Genomic DNA, 20,994 nt, shown 5'->3' with positions numbered 1-20,994 from the left:
TAGTTCATTGCCAAAACTTTAGAGAACTTTTCGTTTAAAGAATGGCTAACATCTACGACAGGTTGGGGCTAAAATGGAACTGAGAAGAGCGTATAACAAACTGAAGCTGTGATCTGTGGCATGCTAGGTCAGCCTCATTGTAAAAGCACTGTACACGAAAGCAGGATCTAGATGTTCAGGTGAAATTATAAGCACCGTAAGTCTTATACCATAGTATACCCCTTGAGAACACAAAGCCAGAGTGAAGCAGTTTAATTTTTTTTAATGACTGTACTTTTTTCTTCGCTTTTCAAGTTGGAAGCTAGTGTAATGTGTAGTGAGTGCGACACTGCAGTGAAAACTGGACGACCAGAAATTTTTAGTTGAGTAGTCGGGAGTGCAGTGCTGGAGAGGCAGTGGCAGTGTTGTTGAATGGTTTTGTGTGTGTACTTGTTAATGCTGGATTAAGGTAAGTCACACGGAATATTCTAAATGTATATCGGTCTTGAACTTACAAGATCGATCGCTATCGTTTGCTTACAGAGGACCTCAAAGTGAAGAAGACGACGTCAGTTAGTCTGATTTGGAATGTAGTTGTTTTAATTCTCCCATTAAGTATCAAAAGTCGAGCTACCAAGTGTGCAAACTGTGTCATTTCTTTAAAAACCGTCATTCTTTAGAATGCTGATCCACGAAATTTTGGAAAAACTCCTGGATTTTTTTTTAGTCATCGGTTCTCTGTTTGGTTTGATGCTGTCCGACACGAATTCCTCTCCTTTGCTAACATCCTCATCTCAGAGCAGTACGCCCAACATACGTCCTCAGTTATTTGCTGGGTGTATTCCAGTCTCCGTCTTTATCCACAGTTTTTCCCCTCTGCGGCTCCTTCCAGTGCCATGGTTATTCCCTGAAGTCTTAATACGTCTCCTGTCATCCCGTCCCTTCTTCTTAGTGCTTTCCATATGTTTCCTTCTTGGGCGATTCTGTGGGTAACCTCTTCATTCCTTACATTAACAGTAAACTTAATTTTAAACATTCTTGTGTATCACCACGTCCCAAATGCTTCGATTCCCTTCTACTCCTGTTTTCCCATAGTCCGTGATCCACTACCGTACAGTGCAGTAATCCAGATGTACGTTCTCAGGAATGTCTCCCTCAAATGAAGATCAGTGTTTGGTACTAGCAATCTGTTCTTGGCCAGGAATTCCCTTTTTGCCAATGCTAGTCTGCCTGTTATGTCCTGCTTGATACATCCGACATGGGTTACTTTTCAAATGGCTCTGAGCACTATGGGACTTAAGGTCTGAGGTCATCAGTCCCCTAGAACTTGGAACTACTTAAACCTAACTAACATAATGACATCACACACATCCATGCCCGTGGCAGGATTCGAACCTGCAACCGTAGCAGTCGAGCGGTTCCAGACTGAAGCGGCTAGAACCGCTCGGTCACAATGGCCGACGGCTATTTTTATGCCTTAAATTTGTCTTCTTCGTTACTACAACTTTAATGTTAAGTTGCTCGCTATTCTCACTTCTATTATGTCTCATTACTTTCGTCTGACCTTGGTTTACTGTCAGTCCATATTCAGTACTCCTAGTGTATGCTATATCACGAAATATCGTGAAAGCAAGTTATAGAGAACCGACGGAGCGCGCGAAATTTCATAGAACAAGCTACACACCGGGAAGCTTTAAATTTCGAGGTGGTTTGATGCAGTTCTTCACATTTCTGTGTCCTGTACGAATCTCTTTGTACAACCATCCTCCTCTACAAACTGTTTTGCATATTCTTCTGTTTTTCCCCTTCTAGTGCTTCTTTCAGCACCACTGCCCATTTCTCTAGTAAGGGTGTTTCTACTACTCCTTGCTCACGTATTCTTTTATGTGTGTCTTCTTTTTTTACTTTATCTGTACTCAAGTATTTACGTTCTTCAGCAGCACCATACATCAAATGCTTCCTATTTATTCTTGCCTAGATTTACAATGTTCTATGTTTCATCTTTATACAAATGCTGCCACCAGACGTAGATGTTCAGAAACTTCTTCCTCATTTCCATATCAACATCTACAGACGCAAAAAGATTCCTTCACCTGTGCCAGTCTGCCTCTGATCCTTGCCATCCTGCGAAATCTTACGCTGAGAAAGTTCACTTGTTGTGGAATACCATTTACTTTGTAATTGTTGGAATATCGTTTACTTAATACTCATTCTTAGCTCTTGAACACATTTTATCATAAACTTCCATTATTTGGTAAGAGGGACTTGTATTTTTTAAGATTTTACAAAATTTATGACAGCATGAAATTCTCTGCCACTGCGCCAACATCTTGTGCCTATGGTCACGAGCCAATTTCAGTTGTAGTTTCCAATGTCGTGGTATTAACATTGGCACACATATGGGTCGTTGGCTGCGGAGGCCCATCCTCAGGAGTCTCGGCACACTGTGTGTTCAGACACATTTGTACTCTCTCCAGCCTTAAAGTCTGATGTTAGGTCCGCCACAGTTCGCCGCCTGTCCTGTTTTACCAGTCTGCCCAGCCTACGATGTCCTACATTCGTAATTAAGGGTGGCCGCCCAACCTCACAATGTCTGAACGTGGTTTCACCTTGGTTTCACCACGAGTTGAGGACACTCACAACAGCACTCCTCAAACACCCGACAAGTTGTGAAGTTTCCGAAATGCTCGTGCCGAACCTCCGGGCCATCTCAATATGCCCTAGGTCAAGCTGAGATAGATTTTGCGCTTTCCCCATTCTACATATGGACAACACGTACACAGATATTACAGGCACCCTGCGTGTGTCTGACTAGCAGTCATTTCTCGCCAGGTGATGCTGCTATCGCGTGGACTGATTTATATTGATAGTAGGTCTGTGATCATAATGTTCTGGCTGGTCAGTGTGCATTGTCCGACTTTTCCATAAATCAAAAATTCATCTACTGGGCAAGAGAATTATTTCCCCTCTTCTAGAACTATGTCGTTGCCAGTTTCGATGTTAAGCAAGTCATTTTCTGTGTCTACTACCCTTCATCACCTTCAGCTTTGCTCTATTTCTCCTTAAGCCACATTCCGTGTTCAGTATCCTGTCTTATGCTTTCATCAGGCTTCTAAGTGTTCTGTGAATTCAGGCTGGAGAGTACGTCGTCTGCCAACAAAATTAGATACCTGGTTCCCCACTCGCTTACATTCTTTCTCCGAAATTTTCTTTTAATATTTTCAATACTTCTTCCAAGTAAATGTTCAGCGACAGTGGTGTTAACTTGCAACCCTCATTAACACGAACTTTTCTTTATTATTATCACATTTAATTAGTAGTTAAGAATTCAAATGACAGGGTCCCAATGGTCAAAGTCAAACATCAGGCAAGGACGCGTTTCCGAATTTATTCATCATCAGATACCCAGGAAACAAACATTTGCAGACGTTATGTCACATTTACATTATTATAATATTTGTATATTTTAGACGTAAATTATTCGTCTCTTTACATTACTATCAATTTTCTGCAGACAATTTGCATATCATTCTACCTTATATCGCCGAAGACTTCTCTATATCCTAAAATGTTATTGAGGTATACTTTCAATTTTTAGGCTCAAAGTCGAAATGGTTTGCCTGTGCATTCTCCCACCCTCAAAATAAACTGGTCTTTGTTCAGTACGTCTTGAATTTTATTCTTATTTATAATAGTCTGGTCAGAAGTTTAATAAAATATTTTATCAGACTAATTGTTCGATAATTCCACGATACCTTCACCGTTCACCGCACCGCAACACGGTGTAAAATGGTCTGAAAGTGTGAGCGAAACCGGTTACCCTTGCCAACAAATATTTTATTGCGGTCAAGACTGTTCCTAATCAAATTTTATCATAATCGTTCGATAGTTTGAACCCTTATGTGCACGTGCCTTTTTCGGTAATGCTATGGTGACATTTTTCTTTAAAACTTACGTTAAGTTGTCCGTTTGTCACTTCTCCCACATATTTCAGTAGCTCCGTAGGATTGCTGCTGAGTTATTCGGGCTGAGATTATTCTCTGGTCTATCAAAATTTGATCTCATTTCTGGATCACCTGTTTCCTCCATATTATCTTCCCCTTAGTCTTTCTTAACACTTCGGAACAGTCGCTTTCCATGACTCGTGGTTTCGAAGTACTCCTGTTACATATCACCCACTCTCTTACATCTAATAGATACTAACATCTGCATCGTAAATTAACACTTCTATATTTTGTTTTCATGAAATGACGTTCAGTCTTACCGTTAAGTCATGTCTATTTTTCCTCAATGTCGTTACAGCTTTCTCGCGCTCATTCTGACATAGCATGTTTGTAGTAACTATTAATCTTGTTTTTAAGTAACCCACAATCCGTGGGTAAGCTCCCTCGTTCTTGATATTCTGCCATTAAGCTCGAGTACTGTTCAGATCTCCGTCATTTCCGCTTTCGCGATACATACTGCATACTTTCCTCCCTTTCTTCTTCATTTTATTCCTCCATTCGTCTACTACAATAGCCTCAAGGCTTTTATTTACGCCAGTGGTCACTGCCTCAGACAATATGTACTTTGTCTCGTTCTGCCTTATATTTTCAGTATTTTATCGCGCGTCTCCCCCCACCCATTTCCATTATCCTATCGATTTTCTGCCTTACTTCTACCGCTACTGACTCGTGATCGATATCCGCATCTGCCTGTGCTTTGTAGATTACGATTTTATTTCTAAATATTTCCTAGATATATTCTCATCTAAAGCAGTATTCGATCCATTGCCGTGTAATCGGGTTCCAAACATCTAGGACTACCAAATTTTCATCCCCTATATATACTTTAGCATTTTTTCTACTACTAAAACCATGTATTATGCTGTCAAGGGGACATCACAGTGATTCGTATATACAACTTCCCTAAGTAACACAATCTACATCACAATACATTTACTTCTAACACCCATAGATAGTCTGTTGAGGTCCCATAACGTAGTAATTTATGTAGATCACCAATTAATAATAAGATCGGTACATAAGCGACTCGAAGTGCTGCCCCACAATGTCAGCATTGGCTCTTAAACGAAAAAGTTTGACAGCCTCTGGTATAAAATATATTTCCTTCAGAAAAATTTACCTGCCAAATATGAGGCGTCCCTTTGACTCAAATGTTGTCAATGACCTAGACAGTCAAATGTTGTCAATGACCTAGACGTCATACGAGGAATCGGAAAGACAGTACAAACTCAAGGTGAGCGCTTGCTCGTTAGCTCATTTTTCAACTGTACATCATTAAAAACAATCAGACATCACCAAATGTTAAATAAGCTGAAAGCTGCTCTTGTAGAATGACGCCTTAGCAGTGCTAATTGCCGTGGTGGCAAGTCATTATTTGTTGATAGCTATAAAGATTCTCTGTTCCCTCTCGTATGTTTTTCACCTTTATATTAAGAACAAGCAAGTTTTAAAAAGAACTAAGCGAGCAGAGCGTTGACTGGTAAACCTTCGATACAACGGTGTTCACAATGGATGTAAGTGAATGACTAAGTAAACTTTCTGCGTGCGAGCACACATGCAACGAATCTTTCTTTTGTTTTATTGTTATATGAGTTTTGGTTAACCTAACCGTCTAGAACGAAATTTTCACTCTACAGCGGAGTGTGCGCTGCTATGAAACTTCTTGGTAGATTAAAACTGTGTGCCAGACCGAGACTCGAACTTGGAACCTTTGCGCACACTCCGCTGTAGAGTGATACTTTCATTCTAGAAACATCCCCCAAGCTGTGACTAAGCCATGTATCCACAGTATCCTTTCTTCAAGGAGTGTTAGTTCTGCAAGGTTCGCAGGAGAGCTTCTGTGAAGTTTGGAAGGTAGGAGACGAGGTACTGGCGGAATTAAAGCTGTGATGACGGGTCGTGAGTCGTGCTTGGGTAGCTCAGTTGGTAGAGCACTTGCCCGCGAAAGGCAAAGGTCCCAAGTTCAAGTCTCGGTCCGGCACACAGTTTTAATCTGCCAAGAAGTTTCAACCGAACTGTCGTCAGATCAAGACAGTTCTGTTCAGAAAAGTGAAATGGATGGTATGATATCGCTTTTTAACAACGGTATTGTTGCGTGCACTTCGTTGGCGGCAATGTCGACACTGCTCCATATTTCACCAAAATTCTCTTCTTATGGACCACGTAAGTAACTATTTATGACTTTCCACCTGATCTGAATGCTCCTTCATTCGATTAGGTTGTGATTTCTATTCTCTTGATCACATTACTACGGGTTTCTTTCTTATTTTCAGAATTGGAGAATTATCTCTGCCTATTATTTCATGCCTGATGATTATCTCTGCCTATTATTTCATGCCTGATGATGGTCGTTTGTTGTGTCCTTTTGTATCACGGTGGTTTAATCCTTCTGTGATGTTCAAATCTCCAGTTGTAGTACCTTTCCTTTCTTTTGATTTCGTGTGTAATAGGGTTTAGTATATGTTTCTTAATGGTTATATTCGGTGGCTCTATGTTCTTACGCAGTTTGTATTATCTCTAGCTTACGTGACTCTTTTGGAAATCTTTGTATTTTTTTTTTTAGAAAATTTTCCTTCTTCTGCCGTTTTATATTTCTTCTCTCTTAATCTAGTCGAGGCATTCAGCTGCATATAAACATTATGGTTTTACGCCCTTCGTGTTCAAATTAATCATTCAGCTTCCGGTGAGAAATGGCTCTTATTGTTAACAGTAGTTATTTCGAGTGATTTACTACGCGAAACTTAATATTTCACTTTCAGAAATTAATGTTCGTATATGGACGGACTACACAATAAGTTCACGTCCATAGAGCAAAACGTGAACTGTAATTGAAGTGTACTTATTTGAGAAGTAGGCTAAACAGATTTATTTCGTATTGTGATGACCAGTAATTGGAACATTCGCCAAATCTATCTGTTATTCTGATTATATTATCGATATTTGTTGTCATTTTCCGTAATATTTTGCAGCAATATTAGCTATTACTCAATTTTGTTTCACATAGTTGCCTTATCCGTCTTCAGTAATTTTCTTTATAATAAAGTCTTAAACATGGTTGCGAAACAGCAACTGTGTAACTCTGAAGAGGTTGAAAAATCAGCCAACCAGTTGCAAATAAGGGTTTATTAGCCCCTGACCGTGGTGTCGATTTTTTTTAAAAATTGCTTCTTCAGAAGTATTGCCCTTATTACATCATATGATAGCACAATAGATTAGATGAAGCCGAGCGGCTCTTTTCATAAACGAAATTGATGAAACAAGAATTATTGCAAGATATGGGTTTAGAAAGCCGCAGATTACATATGTCATACTTCAGAATAACTACTCATTAGTAAGTCCACACAGGTAGAGGCCCTTGCCAATTAGAGGCCCTTGCCAACATTTAAATGGAGTAGACGTCACAAGATACAATATTTGTCTACGTTACATGTACCTTCTGCCAGAGACTAAGGCCAGTTGCAGTTGGGACAGGATGACAAAACACCTCTTAAGACATTAGGAAATAACTTCCATTATACTAGAGAGAGCTAGAGGGTAAAGACTGTGGATTACGAGGGTAATCCCAAAAGTAAGGTCATCTATTTTTTGTAAGTGCATAGACCTGTTTATTTCTTCAATGGTTTACATTATTTTACGGATTGAACATTTAGCTATATTTCGACATGATCACCATTTCTGTCGATGCCTTTTTCTAGACGCTGTGGCAGTTTTTGTATGTCTATGTCATACCAGCTCGCCGCGCCATGCTGTTCAGAAAGTTATGAACTGGCGTGATTGTTGCTTGACCTCAGGTGTAAAGTGGTATGCCCAGGTTTGGTCACCCGTGACAACAGAGTCCAGAAAGTTGTCCTGTTCGGCTGCAAGGCGGTGAAGAAATGCGCGGGAAGCATCAACTCGTTGTCGCATGTGGTCCTCAGTCGGCATGCGTGGCACCCTTTTCGCGCACACCTTCCGGTAGTTCAAAGTTTCCGTTAAAATTCTGTGAGTGGTGCATCGGGAAACCTCAGAAACTAACGTGCAGAGATCATCCAGGGTGATCCGTCGATCTTCACGTATGTTTTGCTCAACCTTCAACACTGTCTCCTCAGAAATTGACGGTCTCCCGCTCCTTTGTTCGTCGAGAATTTCGGTCCGACCAGCTGCAAACTCTCTACACCACTTACGGACATTGCACGACTCTTCATACACTTCCGTCAATTGGCGATGGATTTCAATCGGCGCAGTGCCCTTTGCGTTCAAAAACCGAATAACTGCGCGCAATTCGCACTTGGCGGTAACATCCAACGGGATCTCCATTCTCAACGGCTGCCAAGTCAAGACTGAGCGCCTCAGAGCGGCTTGCGCTTGTTTACACACAGCGCGTGTAGCACTATTCATAACAGTTTGACCAACTGCCGCACGAACAGAGTTCTGTACTTATAAAAAAATAGAAGACCTTACTTTTGGGATTACCCTCGTAGATAGAGATTAGAACACAACCAGCAAATATTCGAGGACATGGGTTACAATTGCTATTCTGAGACGAAAAGGTTAGCACAGGAGAGGAATTCGTGACGGGCCGCGCAAACCAGTCAGAAGACTGATGGCTCAAAAAGAGCCATCATAATTCGGATTACTTCACTGTAATTGTTGTCTTTAAATAAAGGTGTTATTTCTGTTCTTCTCATTGTGTACGTCTTTCGTATAACTTTTGTACTATACTGTAGCAGGTCTTTCTAAGTATGATCCAAGTTTCATCGAACTGTGTTACTTGGCAGTGACACATTATGCGAAAGTGACTTTCGTACTTAAGTTTTACGTAGCAGTGCACCATTAGCGCCAGGAAATGAGCAACTGAATCCCCTACATTCAGTCCTGGAGACTGATTGACGGAAAGATCTGCTTGTTAAAATAAGTTTGTGGAAACATATTGCAGCTAGAGAAATCTAGAGTAGACCAGCAGCCTCCAGCGTATCGGACGAAGTCGTGAGGCCTGTTGGCAACAGCTGACCTTTTAAAAAACTGTGCGTATGAAGTAGTGAGGGAGTGATCCTCAGAGACCAGTACAGTTGTTTTGCGCGTTTTTTTGAAAAAAGGGGGAATTTGCTAGGCGGAAGGTTTCATATGAGGAAATGGGGACATCCGATAGCCGATGTAGTGTTTGGTAATAAAGAGGCCGACTTGACGAGGACTTATAAAAGACAATAACTTCCATTTGTTCCTGTGGATACCTGTGGTGATTTTCAGGCGTTTCCTCCAACCTTTTAATGTTATATTGTTACCCGGTTTTATTTTCTGGAGGAAACACTATAAACAGGTATAGAGACTATCTTCTTAGCCCGTTATTCGATCCAGTGTTCGGATATGAGTGGCTTTCGATAGTAGTTGGATAGTTACATCGTATTAATTAGCAGTTGCAACTAGACAGGCTATATGGTACTGTTATTGAAGTGTCGGCAGAAGTGCCAACACCGTGTTGTTTGAGGAAGCCGAAATGCACGCTATAAGCTCACGCAAGATGGCGTGAGGTCTGAAACAGGATACGTAATGAATGCTATAAAGAAAAGTACGTAGCTGCTGAAATACTTAACTTTAATCCACAATTGGGGAACATTGGTCTTGTTGATACAGTATTATCATTTCAATATAACTTGGTGATGGCGCCTTGCTAGGTCGTTGACTTAGCTGAAGGCTATGCTAACTATCTTCTCGGCAAATGAGAGAGTCTTCGTCAGTGTCTGTTGCTAGCTACGTCGGCTGTACAACTGGGGCGAGTGCTAGTAAGTCTCTCTAGACCTGCCGTGTGGTGGCGCTCGGTCTGCTATCACTGACAGTGGCGACACGCGGGTCCGACATGTACTACTGGACCGCGGCCGATTTAAAGCTACCACCTAGCAAGTGTGGTGTCTGGCGGTGACGCCACAGTTATACACCACAGTTATACACAACTCAAATGCGTCTGGACAAATGGTTTTCTGTGAGCTATATGAGACGTAATATTTCAATATCGGTCACTGAATCAAATGAGACTGATCGTACATCAATCCCGTCTCTGGCCATCCTGATTTAGGTTTTCCGTGATTTCCCTAAATCACTTCAGGCAAATGCCGGGATGGTTCCTTTGAAAGGGCACGGCCGATTTCCTTCTCCATCCTTCCCTCACCCGAGCTTGCGCTCCGTCTCTAATGACCTCGTTGTCGACGGGACGTTAAACACTAATCTCCTCCTCCTCCTCCACTGATCGTACACAGTTGTTTTTAAGCCCAAATCGAAGTACAAAGTTAAGCCAGAACTCTTTTCTCTAGTATCGACAACTGCAATATAAAACAGGAAATAACGAACAAATAATTACGTGAATAGAATGAAGGATGAATAGACGAAATCGATTCCGTAGGACAATGATGTTGTCTCTAACCATTCGATTAGACTTTCACCCACAAGTTTGAAACAGATAGATCAGATCCATCTCACATGTTTATCTGCTCTTATAAGTCATTCCGTTTCACATTAACGTTCGCTACTTTCTGCAGAGGTAAGCTTCTCTTTTTACTCTCAATATTAACTCTGATATTGGTCATGTGTGTCTTCGATTTATCCCTTTCCTATTCTTTAGCTATCTGTCCATGACTGAGATGAGTAAGTGTTAGTTTTCGTAAGGGAGGCTAGTATCTGTTGAACGCTAGGGCATGAGCCGCGCTGTCCCCGGCTTACGCGTTGGATTAAACCTTGACTGTTACTCTGCATTTGGTTTCCCGCGGTTATTGCGGTTATGCCTTGGTTCTTCCTCTTTCTACCTGTGGCAGCAGATGTGTGTATCGATATTCGGACCTTGTACTATCTTTGGTCTGGCGCTGATAAAATGGTTCAAATGGCTCTGAGCACTATGGGACTTAATTGCTGTGGTCATCAGTCCCCTAGAACTTAGAACTACTTAAACCTAACTAACCTAAGGACATCACACACATCCATGCCTGAGGCAGGATTCGAACCTGCGACCGTAGCGGTCACGCGGCTCAAGACTGTAGCGCCTAGAACCGCACGGCCTCTCCGGCCGGCCTGGTGCTGATAGTTTCCGGCTAGATGGTGTGCCGCAGTCGGTCGGTTGGTGTGGACCAGCCAGGATATCTCCGCGCGGCGCAGTGGGCCGGGCCCGCTGGCGGTCTCTACGCAGTGTCGGAGTGTGTGGGAGCTGTTACGATTGCTACGAGGTTCGTGGCTCACCGACCCAAGACATCACAGTTGAGTGGTGATTTAATTACCGAAGGCAGTCTGTTCACATTGTGCCGTTGGTTTTCATGGTTGGCTGTTGAGGGGGGCGGGGGGGTGTATTCCCGTGAGCAACAGCGAGTGTTAGAGTTGGCGAAAGTTTGGCCACCATCCGGTGGAGTTTAACTGTATTTTGGTTATTTGGAGTCCAAGTGCACCAGCGGAATTTTCTGCCTTGTGGCCGTTAGCGTTCCGGCTATTTGCCCCGGCCGCTGACGTAAAATTCAGACAGTGTCCTTTCCTCACCGTGTTGTCGCTGTCCGACACGTGTGTGTAGTTTTGACAGCTTATGCACGCTTGGTTGTGGGCGGCTGCGCGTTTTACGTTTTGGCATTGGAGTTCCTTGTGTACTTGTCGGTGGGTCCGTTGACTGTCTCTTGGTTGGGTTGCCGGCGGATCGCATATAGTTGGGCCGACTACCTGTCTCCCATAAGCGAACGTTAATATTTCAAGTGCAGACCGATCTCCGGAAACTTCTGAGCGCCGCTGGCTGTACTGCCTTTTCTTATTGATGTTTGATTGTGTATTTTAATAGTTCATAGCCGATGGTTTGATTTTGTATGCATTTAGTTGGGTTTTAAATAACGGGCCTTCAGCCGTTTTGAAATTGAAAGTTCCTTACTTATCAAGTCTTAGATTGTTTGAGCTTTCAGCCTCATTTGAAATATTATTTAAGGATAAAACCTTGCGCTTTCTCCCTTTCGAAAATTTATTGCAGTTGTATTTTAAATCATGGGCCTTCAATCGTTTTAAAAATTGAAGAGGTTGTGTCCTTAAGCCATAAGATTGTGTGACATATTCAGTCGATAGTTATGGTCGGAAATATGCGCTGTGATGTTTGGGCAACTAAATAAAGTTATATGTGTTCGAATGTAACTGATAGCCGCTCGTTTTTGGCCCCTTTTCACAATTCCAACTACCTGTTTTGTCCTGCGGATTTAACAATGCGTTTCAGGGCAGTTGTACCAATAGTGGCAGTTTCAGTCGAAAGGGAGAGAGGCTTAGCGTTGATGTAGGTCAGGTGCGTGAACAGGTATACAGTTAAGTTCGCGGGAGGAACACTACTCATCTCTGGCTTTCCCCGTACCGCTGATAAGCGGAAGGCGCTCTGTATTCGTCCAGTACCTGACTTGGCCGCTGGCAGTAGATAAGAGTAGGTGTCCTCCGGTCACTCTACAGATGAAACTTTTGGAATGAATTTAGTTTGTAATACTTAACCACATTTATTTCAGCTTTTTTTTTATTTTTGTTGAAAATAAAGTTGGTAATGGTAGGAGACGTCTCGCAGGTGACTTTACTGTTTCTTGCACTTTGATAGGGAGTACTTTGTATGTGAGTGAGTTGCCCACCACGTTTGATGTGGTACAGAGGAACTTTCTTCCCCCATGCAGATATAAAGTTGAAATTGCTTTTAACGTGTGAAGTAAATCTGTGATAAGCAATCGCTAGAAGTGCAGGGCTGGATTCTGTATTTTTCGCTTGAAACTAGATGGCTTTGTTCAGCTGTCATATCACATGGGCAATGGTAGAATTTATGTCTAATCCTTATTTAACTTTCAGTAAACGCTTGTGTTTTAAACGCGTGAGGATATGCACAGAAAGTTACAAATTTAACTGACATTTCTTTCGAAAACAGATGGGTTTTGTGTCACTCATGGTGTGTTAAGCCATGTGTTGCTTAGAGAACAAGGCATTTCAGTTCCTTATTAATCATCTGAAAGATCATCGAACACAGCAGAATAAATGCTCAAATGTTTGCATCATTTTTCGTCGTTTTCGAATTGTGTAATTTTACTGTAATAGTAATGGTGGAATAAAATTTGTGAAAACTTTGTCAGTGTTACCCACAGAAAATGTAAGACCTCGGTTTGGATAAAGCCCAAGGTCTTATCGAAACCAACTGTCAAATACTGTCATAACATCTTTGTATTTCAATGTCACAAACAAATAATATGAGTCATAGTTTGCACATGTGTGAATTTATGCTTAATGGAGAAGGTACAGCACCTAAAAGTAGAAACACAAAAACATCATTTCTAGCATTATGATCTAAAAAAATCTCAAAATTTGACATGTCCAAGTTTCAGATCGCAGTACAGCCTCAAAAGGCGACTACAGTGCAAGAGAGGCAGAACTACACACTTTCAAACATCAGACAAACTCCTTATATAAATATCACGCCTGACAATGAGAACAAATTCTAGAAACGCGTCGTGGTAAGCATGAAGAAATTACGTAATTGCTGCAGTGTATCTTTATTTAAATCGTGAATGACAGTTGTTAAACATCGATTCCGTCGAACGAAATTTAGTTAATAATAACTTACGGCAAGAATTTTATTCGTCACACTTGTAGCCTAACTAGTCGAAACAACAATCTTACAGAAATTGGTACTAAAGCTTGAGCCTAGGCACAACACTAACTTTAGACGTAATGCAGCGTCAAACTATATACAAATAAATATAGAAATCAACGAGATTGTTGACTGGAATTGTGATGATAATTTTAATGAAGTGTGTTAAAATGGAGGCATCATAGCTTAGGCACATTTCTGCATACTCTTTAGTAAATTTAACTACCTATACATTTTGTTGAACATTATAGGTTTCGAAATATATTCGCTGTAAACGAGTTCGTTGACACCAGCTGTATTAGGGATAACTCTACCCAGTAGTGACATATGAAAACTTGTGTCGCAGCAGGACCCGAGTCCAGATTTACCGCTTCTCGCGAACAGTCACCTCAACCACTTCGGCTATCCATACATGCTCACTGGACTGACCCAAACTTCCACATATGACACTGTGTACATCCTTGTACCACAGTCCACTAAAGTCATTACCTAATGCTCGTAACATTACTTGGATTCCTGCAGCGGGTAAAATGAAATAGTGAGAAATCAAGATCAATGGTATCATTGTATTCCCGCCTAGACTTGTAATACTTGAACACATATCTATGTACAGAACGGCACAAATTTTTGCCGGCGTCGCGAGCAGTTAAATAACGTGTCGCGTTTGTACTTTGCATGTCTATTTCAGTGCTTTGAATTTTATGAACAACTATTATTTTATATTTTAAATTATTTTACATTTTAATAACTTTATCAGTATCGTGTTTACAAGCATACCCTAATTTCCAGTGAGCTCATCTCACCGCCACGATCCGTACGCTGTCTTTAGTTTTCTTGTAGCATGTATGTAAGGTGTTTATGGTAGTGTCAGTGAATATCAAAATTTCTCCTATATATTCTGAGTCAGTGCGGTCTTCTTAACTTGCCAAGAATGCACGCGGCCTCAGTATCCACACTATCAGGATGTACCCACTGCTGCCTCGCCGGTACCTGCTAGCCACCACTACAGATAGCCTGTGCTGACTGCTTACCACAACCTCCAAAGCGCCTGCCCACAGAGAAGCCGGACTCACATAGCCCGGCCACATCACTGTAGTTCGCCACTACAAACTGCCCAGCCAAAATATATCCAGCACCCTCGTACCTATGCATATTGGTCGATAGTAATGTCACAGAGTGACTGTTTTAATCCTGTCTTGCAGGTTAGTACGAGCCTGGCGATCTTTATTTAACGCTTAGTATCTGTTTATAGTGACCCAGAATCTAGGGGGAAATAATAATAATAAAAAAAGTAGCATCTTTGATTAGAAATCCTAACATCCTCGGTCATTGGTTAGAATATCGTCACTGTTTAAATGTTAAATAAAATTCATCATAAATGGCGGCCAAAGACTTCCGGCACAAGGAGTCACCCTCATTGTGCCAATGACCTTGTCAAGGACGGGCGGCGGAGCGGACAAGAATTCAGGGCACATTCTTGACATTCGGCTAGAAACTGCCCCTAAAAGGCGGAAGAATCAGCGATGATCAATAGATTAGTGGGATACATCCAACAAATAACTGAGGACGTAGGTTGCAAAGGTTACTCTGAGATGAAAAGGTTGGCACAGGAGAGGAATTCATGGCGGGTGACATCAAACCAGTCAGAAGACTCATGACCCAAAAAAAGAAAGGTATATGTTTAGTAGTGCATAGAAATAATCTAGGTCCAAGGAGAAATATTTCCAAGAATATGTGCAGACCAATACGTCAGAAAATTTGTCTTGCGCAGCACACAGCACTGAGACAATGGATTGTGGTAGTGGCCGTGAGTGGATCCTTGCCAGATGCTGTGGGACCTCCGAGATGACAAATGCGAAGCAAGCAATATATATTTCGTTACAGGTACTGGTCCTACATTGTCTTAGGAGAGACTCTGTGTTTGGAAGGAAAGTATAAGAGATGCTATGCCAGCTGAAGGTTTGAGTCAGACTGAGTCAGACGTAGAAGCATATTTGGATAGTGCAACTGCTGGTGTACTTCCTATAAAATCCAAGTCTATGTTTTAGACTTCCTGTCTAGATATAGGTTGTATTTGGAACATATAATCAAAGGTTCTAATATTCTAGCACACTACGTATAAAACGTAAGAGATTTAGTATGTTGCTAGCAACTTGTTATATGTTAATAAAGTTGTTCGCCCTTCCATATAACTAATTCAGTTGACTGAAGCTGTCATCATTACAGAGGTGTGAACATTGAGTTGCGGCAGTATTCGTAAATTTTCCTCTCAAAAAGATTGCTTGAAATCACAATTTTAATTTAGAATTTCACTTCGCCTCTGTCGATTTTGCATGTACTCTCATCAAAAAGTTACTGGCTGCTGTAGCAGCATGGCCTCAGGCCGTCATCTCACGCCTAACCCAGATACTTGCCGACATTCAATAGCACTGCACTCGTATCAGGCCAACGGCTCTGTAAGTGTGACCTGCAACTCTAGCAATAATGGGCGTTTCGAGACGTTTTGGAAGCGCTTGGCTGGCTACTTACATGACTTCAGTCACAACGAGCCCTCTCTTGATGTACATAGCCATCCTGGCTAAGTTGCGACAGCTAGGATTCAACCGATGTCTGCTGTTCTGCTGTTCTTTGGCTTCTGCTGAAAGGCCTCCAACATTCTCCCATCAACCTGATGGGACCACCAGCCGTGTGTCCAGCCACAGCCTGGGTAACCCAAGGGTCGAGTTAATATTCTATATCAGCTCAGAACCCTGTTGTCCAGCAGCGTCAACCACCCTTCTGTAGTCACTGGTAAAAGATCCTGGCCTTTGTCCACCACCATCTACAGCCGGGGCAGCACATCAGCTTCTTCCAAGGGCAGTTACAAAAACAGAGGCTCCCCTCCCCTTATGTGACAACGAAGCAATATGATGTGTTGTTAGCAATGTTGCCGCCGAGCTGTGAAATGAAAAACGCTGAAACCAGCACATCCTCACCAGCCCATCTCTGCTAGGTTCACCGATGGGCAGCGACATCTGCCTCCGCCGCGTGCCTCCAGTCTGGGCCTATCTCGCTTAGAACCCATTATTTGTCACCACAGGCTACCTTCATCTTCTGCACCTGCTCTCCACTCCACCAGAGAAGCACTCACCACATACAATCCACTGATGTTTGAACCAGTAACAGACTTCCATAAAAGTCTGTTACAGTTGCGAAGGTGCTGTTGCTAAAGAAATTAGCCAAGATAGTTAAAAGGATTTCACCCATTGTCCTTCTTTATTTCCTATAACTGATTTCCAAGCCACATGTTAAACACACTTTTCCAATAAATATTTAGAACCATTTAACAGGAAGTTTTGTCTCGACCACCATTGAAATTCTAAGTCTTGCAGTATACTGTGGACTGTTCAGAATTTCGCCGGCCCCTGTGGTCGAGTGGTTCTGGGCGCTTCAGTCCGGAACTGCGCGGCTGCTACGGTCGCAGGTTCGAATCCTGCCTCGGGCATGGATGTGTGTGCTGTCCTTAGGTTACTTAGGTTTAAGTAGCTCTAAGTCTAGGGGATTGATGACCTCAGATGTTAAGTCCCATATTGCTTAGAGCCATTTGAACGATTTGTTCAAAATTTCCTCTTCCCCACCCCACAAAACGTTAGGTGAGTGGGGAACATCGGCTCTAATGAACAGCTCTCTTGGAATATTCGTGATCTTTTGCAGAAGAATCTTGTGAGTAGTAAAAAGATGCAAGACGTTTTAGCTTTATTATGGTTGATAACCTTGACCAAAGGTTTTCTTAATCAACACACTTATTAAAAAAATGTGAGTCACTTTTTCTTCCAAGTAGTAGAGCCACATCTGTAAAAAAAGTGTGGTGAAAAGAAATGCAACATTTGTATATCACAACTGAAGATTTAACAAAAATGTTAAAGCACTTATGATGGAAGTTGACTAGATAATAAGTCGCTCATGATGTTTTTCTATTATGGAAAACGAGAACGTGAGGAACGATGACACATGTTCAGAGCACTGTAACAGTTATTGACTCTGAAATGGTTAGAATACTGCATTTAGAAGCAAAATCAAGAGATCATTATACTGAAATGATACAATTTCTTCATCTTTTAGTAACAAAAGGCTACCAAGAAACACTCCCGAGCCATAATTTCGGATGGATAAGTAATATTTCTAAATAAGTGTTAATAAATGTAACATTTTATTATAAATGCAACAACATTCGTAACAAACCACCAACCAAAAATAACCCGACAGAAGGAATACAAATTACCAAACGAAGCAATTCTCAATATGCCAACTGTTAAAGTAAACTTACTATACTTTCCTATAATTTTGGACGAAGTGATATATTTGGTCGCTGTTAATTAATTAGTCTGAATGCTGATTTCTGAATTTCATATTCAGCTAAGTTTAGAAATATATAGATTCAAAAACAAATACGTTTCACAGTGAAACAATGTAGTCTACGAGAAAGGTAGTGCAATTATTTGAACATGTACATTTTAGGCAGAAACAATATCATATATGCTATAATTCTGAAGTAATATTTTAGAAATCTCTACGTTTGGTTCTAAGGCACTCCAGTTTCATGGAACTTTTCAACTATTTTACATGAAAGATCACGACAATTTTCGGTCTGTAGGAAAGTAAAAGGGGTCTGTGTGCACAAGAAAAGCAATGAACTTGAACTCCTACTTATGTGTAAGACAACTGAACTGTGTCTTTGTCTACAGTTCATACCATGACAACACCCGTCCTCACACACAAACACACACACATACCTACACTTGAATTTCAGCATTTATATGTGCATATTAACAATATATTAGTGGCGAAACTACGAAAGCTTACTAATGTTTTAAATGTTTTATCCACTGCACTACTGGCCTCGATGCTATTCTCAACACTCAATGAGGTGATTGTAAATCTCGCAAATTGTGAGACGAATGAATTACTTATTTGATTATATCAAAATAAAACATTTAGTATACATACCTCAATAAATATATTTTAGTGGTTTTTTGCAGTTTGTGCTCGATAATATTTTAGTGTCATAACATAGATTTTCGAAAATCATAAATGGTTTTATGATATTTCTGTTTCATTAATAATAAATAGTAGTTCTATATATATATATATATATATATATATATATATATATATATATATGAAATAAAAAAATAAATAAAAGATGGATAGAGTGTATACTATGTAAGCAGGATATCCCGGGTTCGAGTCCCAGTCGGTGCACACATTTTCAACTGTCCGAAAGAACAGATACCATCTTCATGTATATATATATATAGTTAAGACTCACCCGCCATTTGATCATCTTCTTCTGTGCGGATGCACAAAGAGTGCCCGCACTTTTACGGTAATCGGCGGTAAAGCTGCGAGTAAGGAGTATGATGGGCGCCGGCACGGTAGCTCAGTGTGTTCGGTCAGTGAGCTGGTTGGCCTCTGTAATAAAAAACTGAGTGAAAGCATCAACAACGAACTTGAACGGATGCCATGTGACGTCCGCAACGACCAAACACAACGATCAGCAACGAACAAAATGTAAAATAAATAAAAAAAATAAAAGATGGATAGAGCGTATGCTATGTAAGCAGGATATCCCGGGTTCGAGTCCCGGTCGGAGCACACATTTTGAACTGTCCCCGTTGACTTATATCAACGCCTGTATGCAGCTAAGGGTATTCATTTCATTGTAATTTCAAATAGTAGTTCTGTTTATCCGAATGCATATGTTTGATGAATATTTTCATGTCATATGAAGGAACGTAACTTGGAAATACAGTACTCAATCTTTTTTTTCTGCATTTCAGACATTTGAAACACGTGCAGATGGAGAGACAGAAAGATTAAACTTTACGGCACAAAAAGAACCGACATTCGAAAACATACTAGAGAAGATAGACAGCCGAGGGAGATTCCAAGTTCGGCTGAACCTTGTTTACGTTTGTCTGTCCGTACTGTTGTGCACCATGCCTGGTCACATGTTCGTTTTGTCAATGGTGATTCCAGACCACTGGTGTCACGTTCCTGGGAGACCTGAGAATATCAGCGTCGAGAAGTGGAAGGACATGACAATACCACCGTAAGAAGCTGCTGAGATCATGCAGCATCTTTTTTCGTGTTATCGTATAGTACTAATATTGCTTGATTCCACAAAACATGTAAGATGTAAAACTTAGCCAAAATATATTCGTACATGTTTTTCAGTACTGTTAACGTTAATAAAATAAGTGTCATTTTATGTTCTCGCAGGGATGGCAAGTCGTACAGTAAATGTTTCATGTACAAACATTTTGACAAGAGAAATGAGACAGTTGGATGCCAGGATGGTTGGGAATACGATACGACGTGGTTTTCACTCACTATACCATCTCAAGAAAACTGGGTGTGTGAGAAGAAGATTATAGTCAGCAATACTCTGGCCACCGTCCAAGGGCTTTCTGTGATCGTAGGTCTTGCCATCTGCTACATAGGTGACAGGTCAGTATGACTAACAATAAATGTGGTTTCTTTCTTCCACTTGGCTTCTTTCATACTCATACGTCAGCTGAACTTGTGATAAAAACAACAGGCGCTAAACAAATATATGGAAAGACCAAAAACACAACACATTACCATGGTTAATAACATTCAAAACTATTTCCTGTTGTCTCGGATGGATAAATACAGGTCCTGTAGGGATTTCAAAGGAATCTTACACCTTTCTCCCTGCAAAATATTGGCAAGTTTAGGTAACGATGATGGAGATGGAAAGTGATCATGCACCCTTTTCTCAAAAGTAGACCATAAAAAGTTCAGTAGTACTGAGATACTGTAGTGGCCAGGGAAGATGCGACAGTTCATCCTCATGCTCACAGAAAGAGTTCTGAACAATGCGATCTGTGTGGCCAGGAGCCCAATCGTCTTGAACACGGCATCACCGCTGAGGAACAAACACTGTAGCATGGGAAGGACATGCTAAGCCAAAATGATGATATAATCATTGGCTGTAATGCGACTTTGCAGAGTAACAATGCGGCCGATGAAATGTAGCTGCCCAAATAATTATCAAATCCCTGCCATTATGATGTAATAAAATAAAAGTTACGTTGTTATTCAATGGAAAAGATTGAGGTTTCGTTTATTGTTTTATCAATCACAATTGGCGTAAGAATCATGGATTGACCATTGTCATAAGATATTGCATTATGAAATGTGAATAGTCTTTACTTGCAGTTTCACGTGGCTTGTGGCAGTCACAGCTAGCGTGCGCTTGATTAAGAAATTGCATTATCGTCTTTCTAATTACTTCATGATCGTAGATACGATCATACCCCGTTGTGAAGTTACTGTTATGACAAAACAATTTCCTAAGGACCAGAAAGTTCTTAAGGGCGCAAAAACAACTGTAACATAACACAAAAG

General features: G+C 41.0%; 1 protein-coding gene across 1 annotated transcript in view; it reads left to right on the top strand.

Moving 5' to 3' along the window:
• Positions 1-20,994, top strand: part of LOC124605809 (solute carrier family 22 member 7-like) — a 92,471-nt gene that overhangs the window by 641 nt on the left and 70,836 nt on the right. Inside the window, exons 2-3 of the mRNA XM_047137717.1 lie at positions 19,401-19,672; positions 19,843-20,070. Of these exons, the coding sequence (XP_046993673.1) occupies positions 19,401-19,672; positions 19,843-20,070 (500 nt within the window). The remainder of the gene's footprint in view (positions 1-19,400; positions 19,673-19,842; positions 20,071-20,994) is intronic.

Source organism: Schistocerca americana, chromosome 3 (genome assembly GCF_021461395.2).
Source record: "Schistocerca americana isolate TAMUIC-IGC-003095 chromosome 3, iqSchAmer2.1, whole genome shotgun sequence".
NCBI lineage: Eukaryota > Metazoa > Arthropoda > Insecta > Orthoptera > Acrididae > Schistocerca > Schistocerca americana.
The sequence above is the reverse complement of the archived record's forward strand: the minus strand, read 5'-3'. Positions and strand labels throughout refer to the sequence as shown.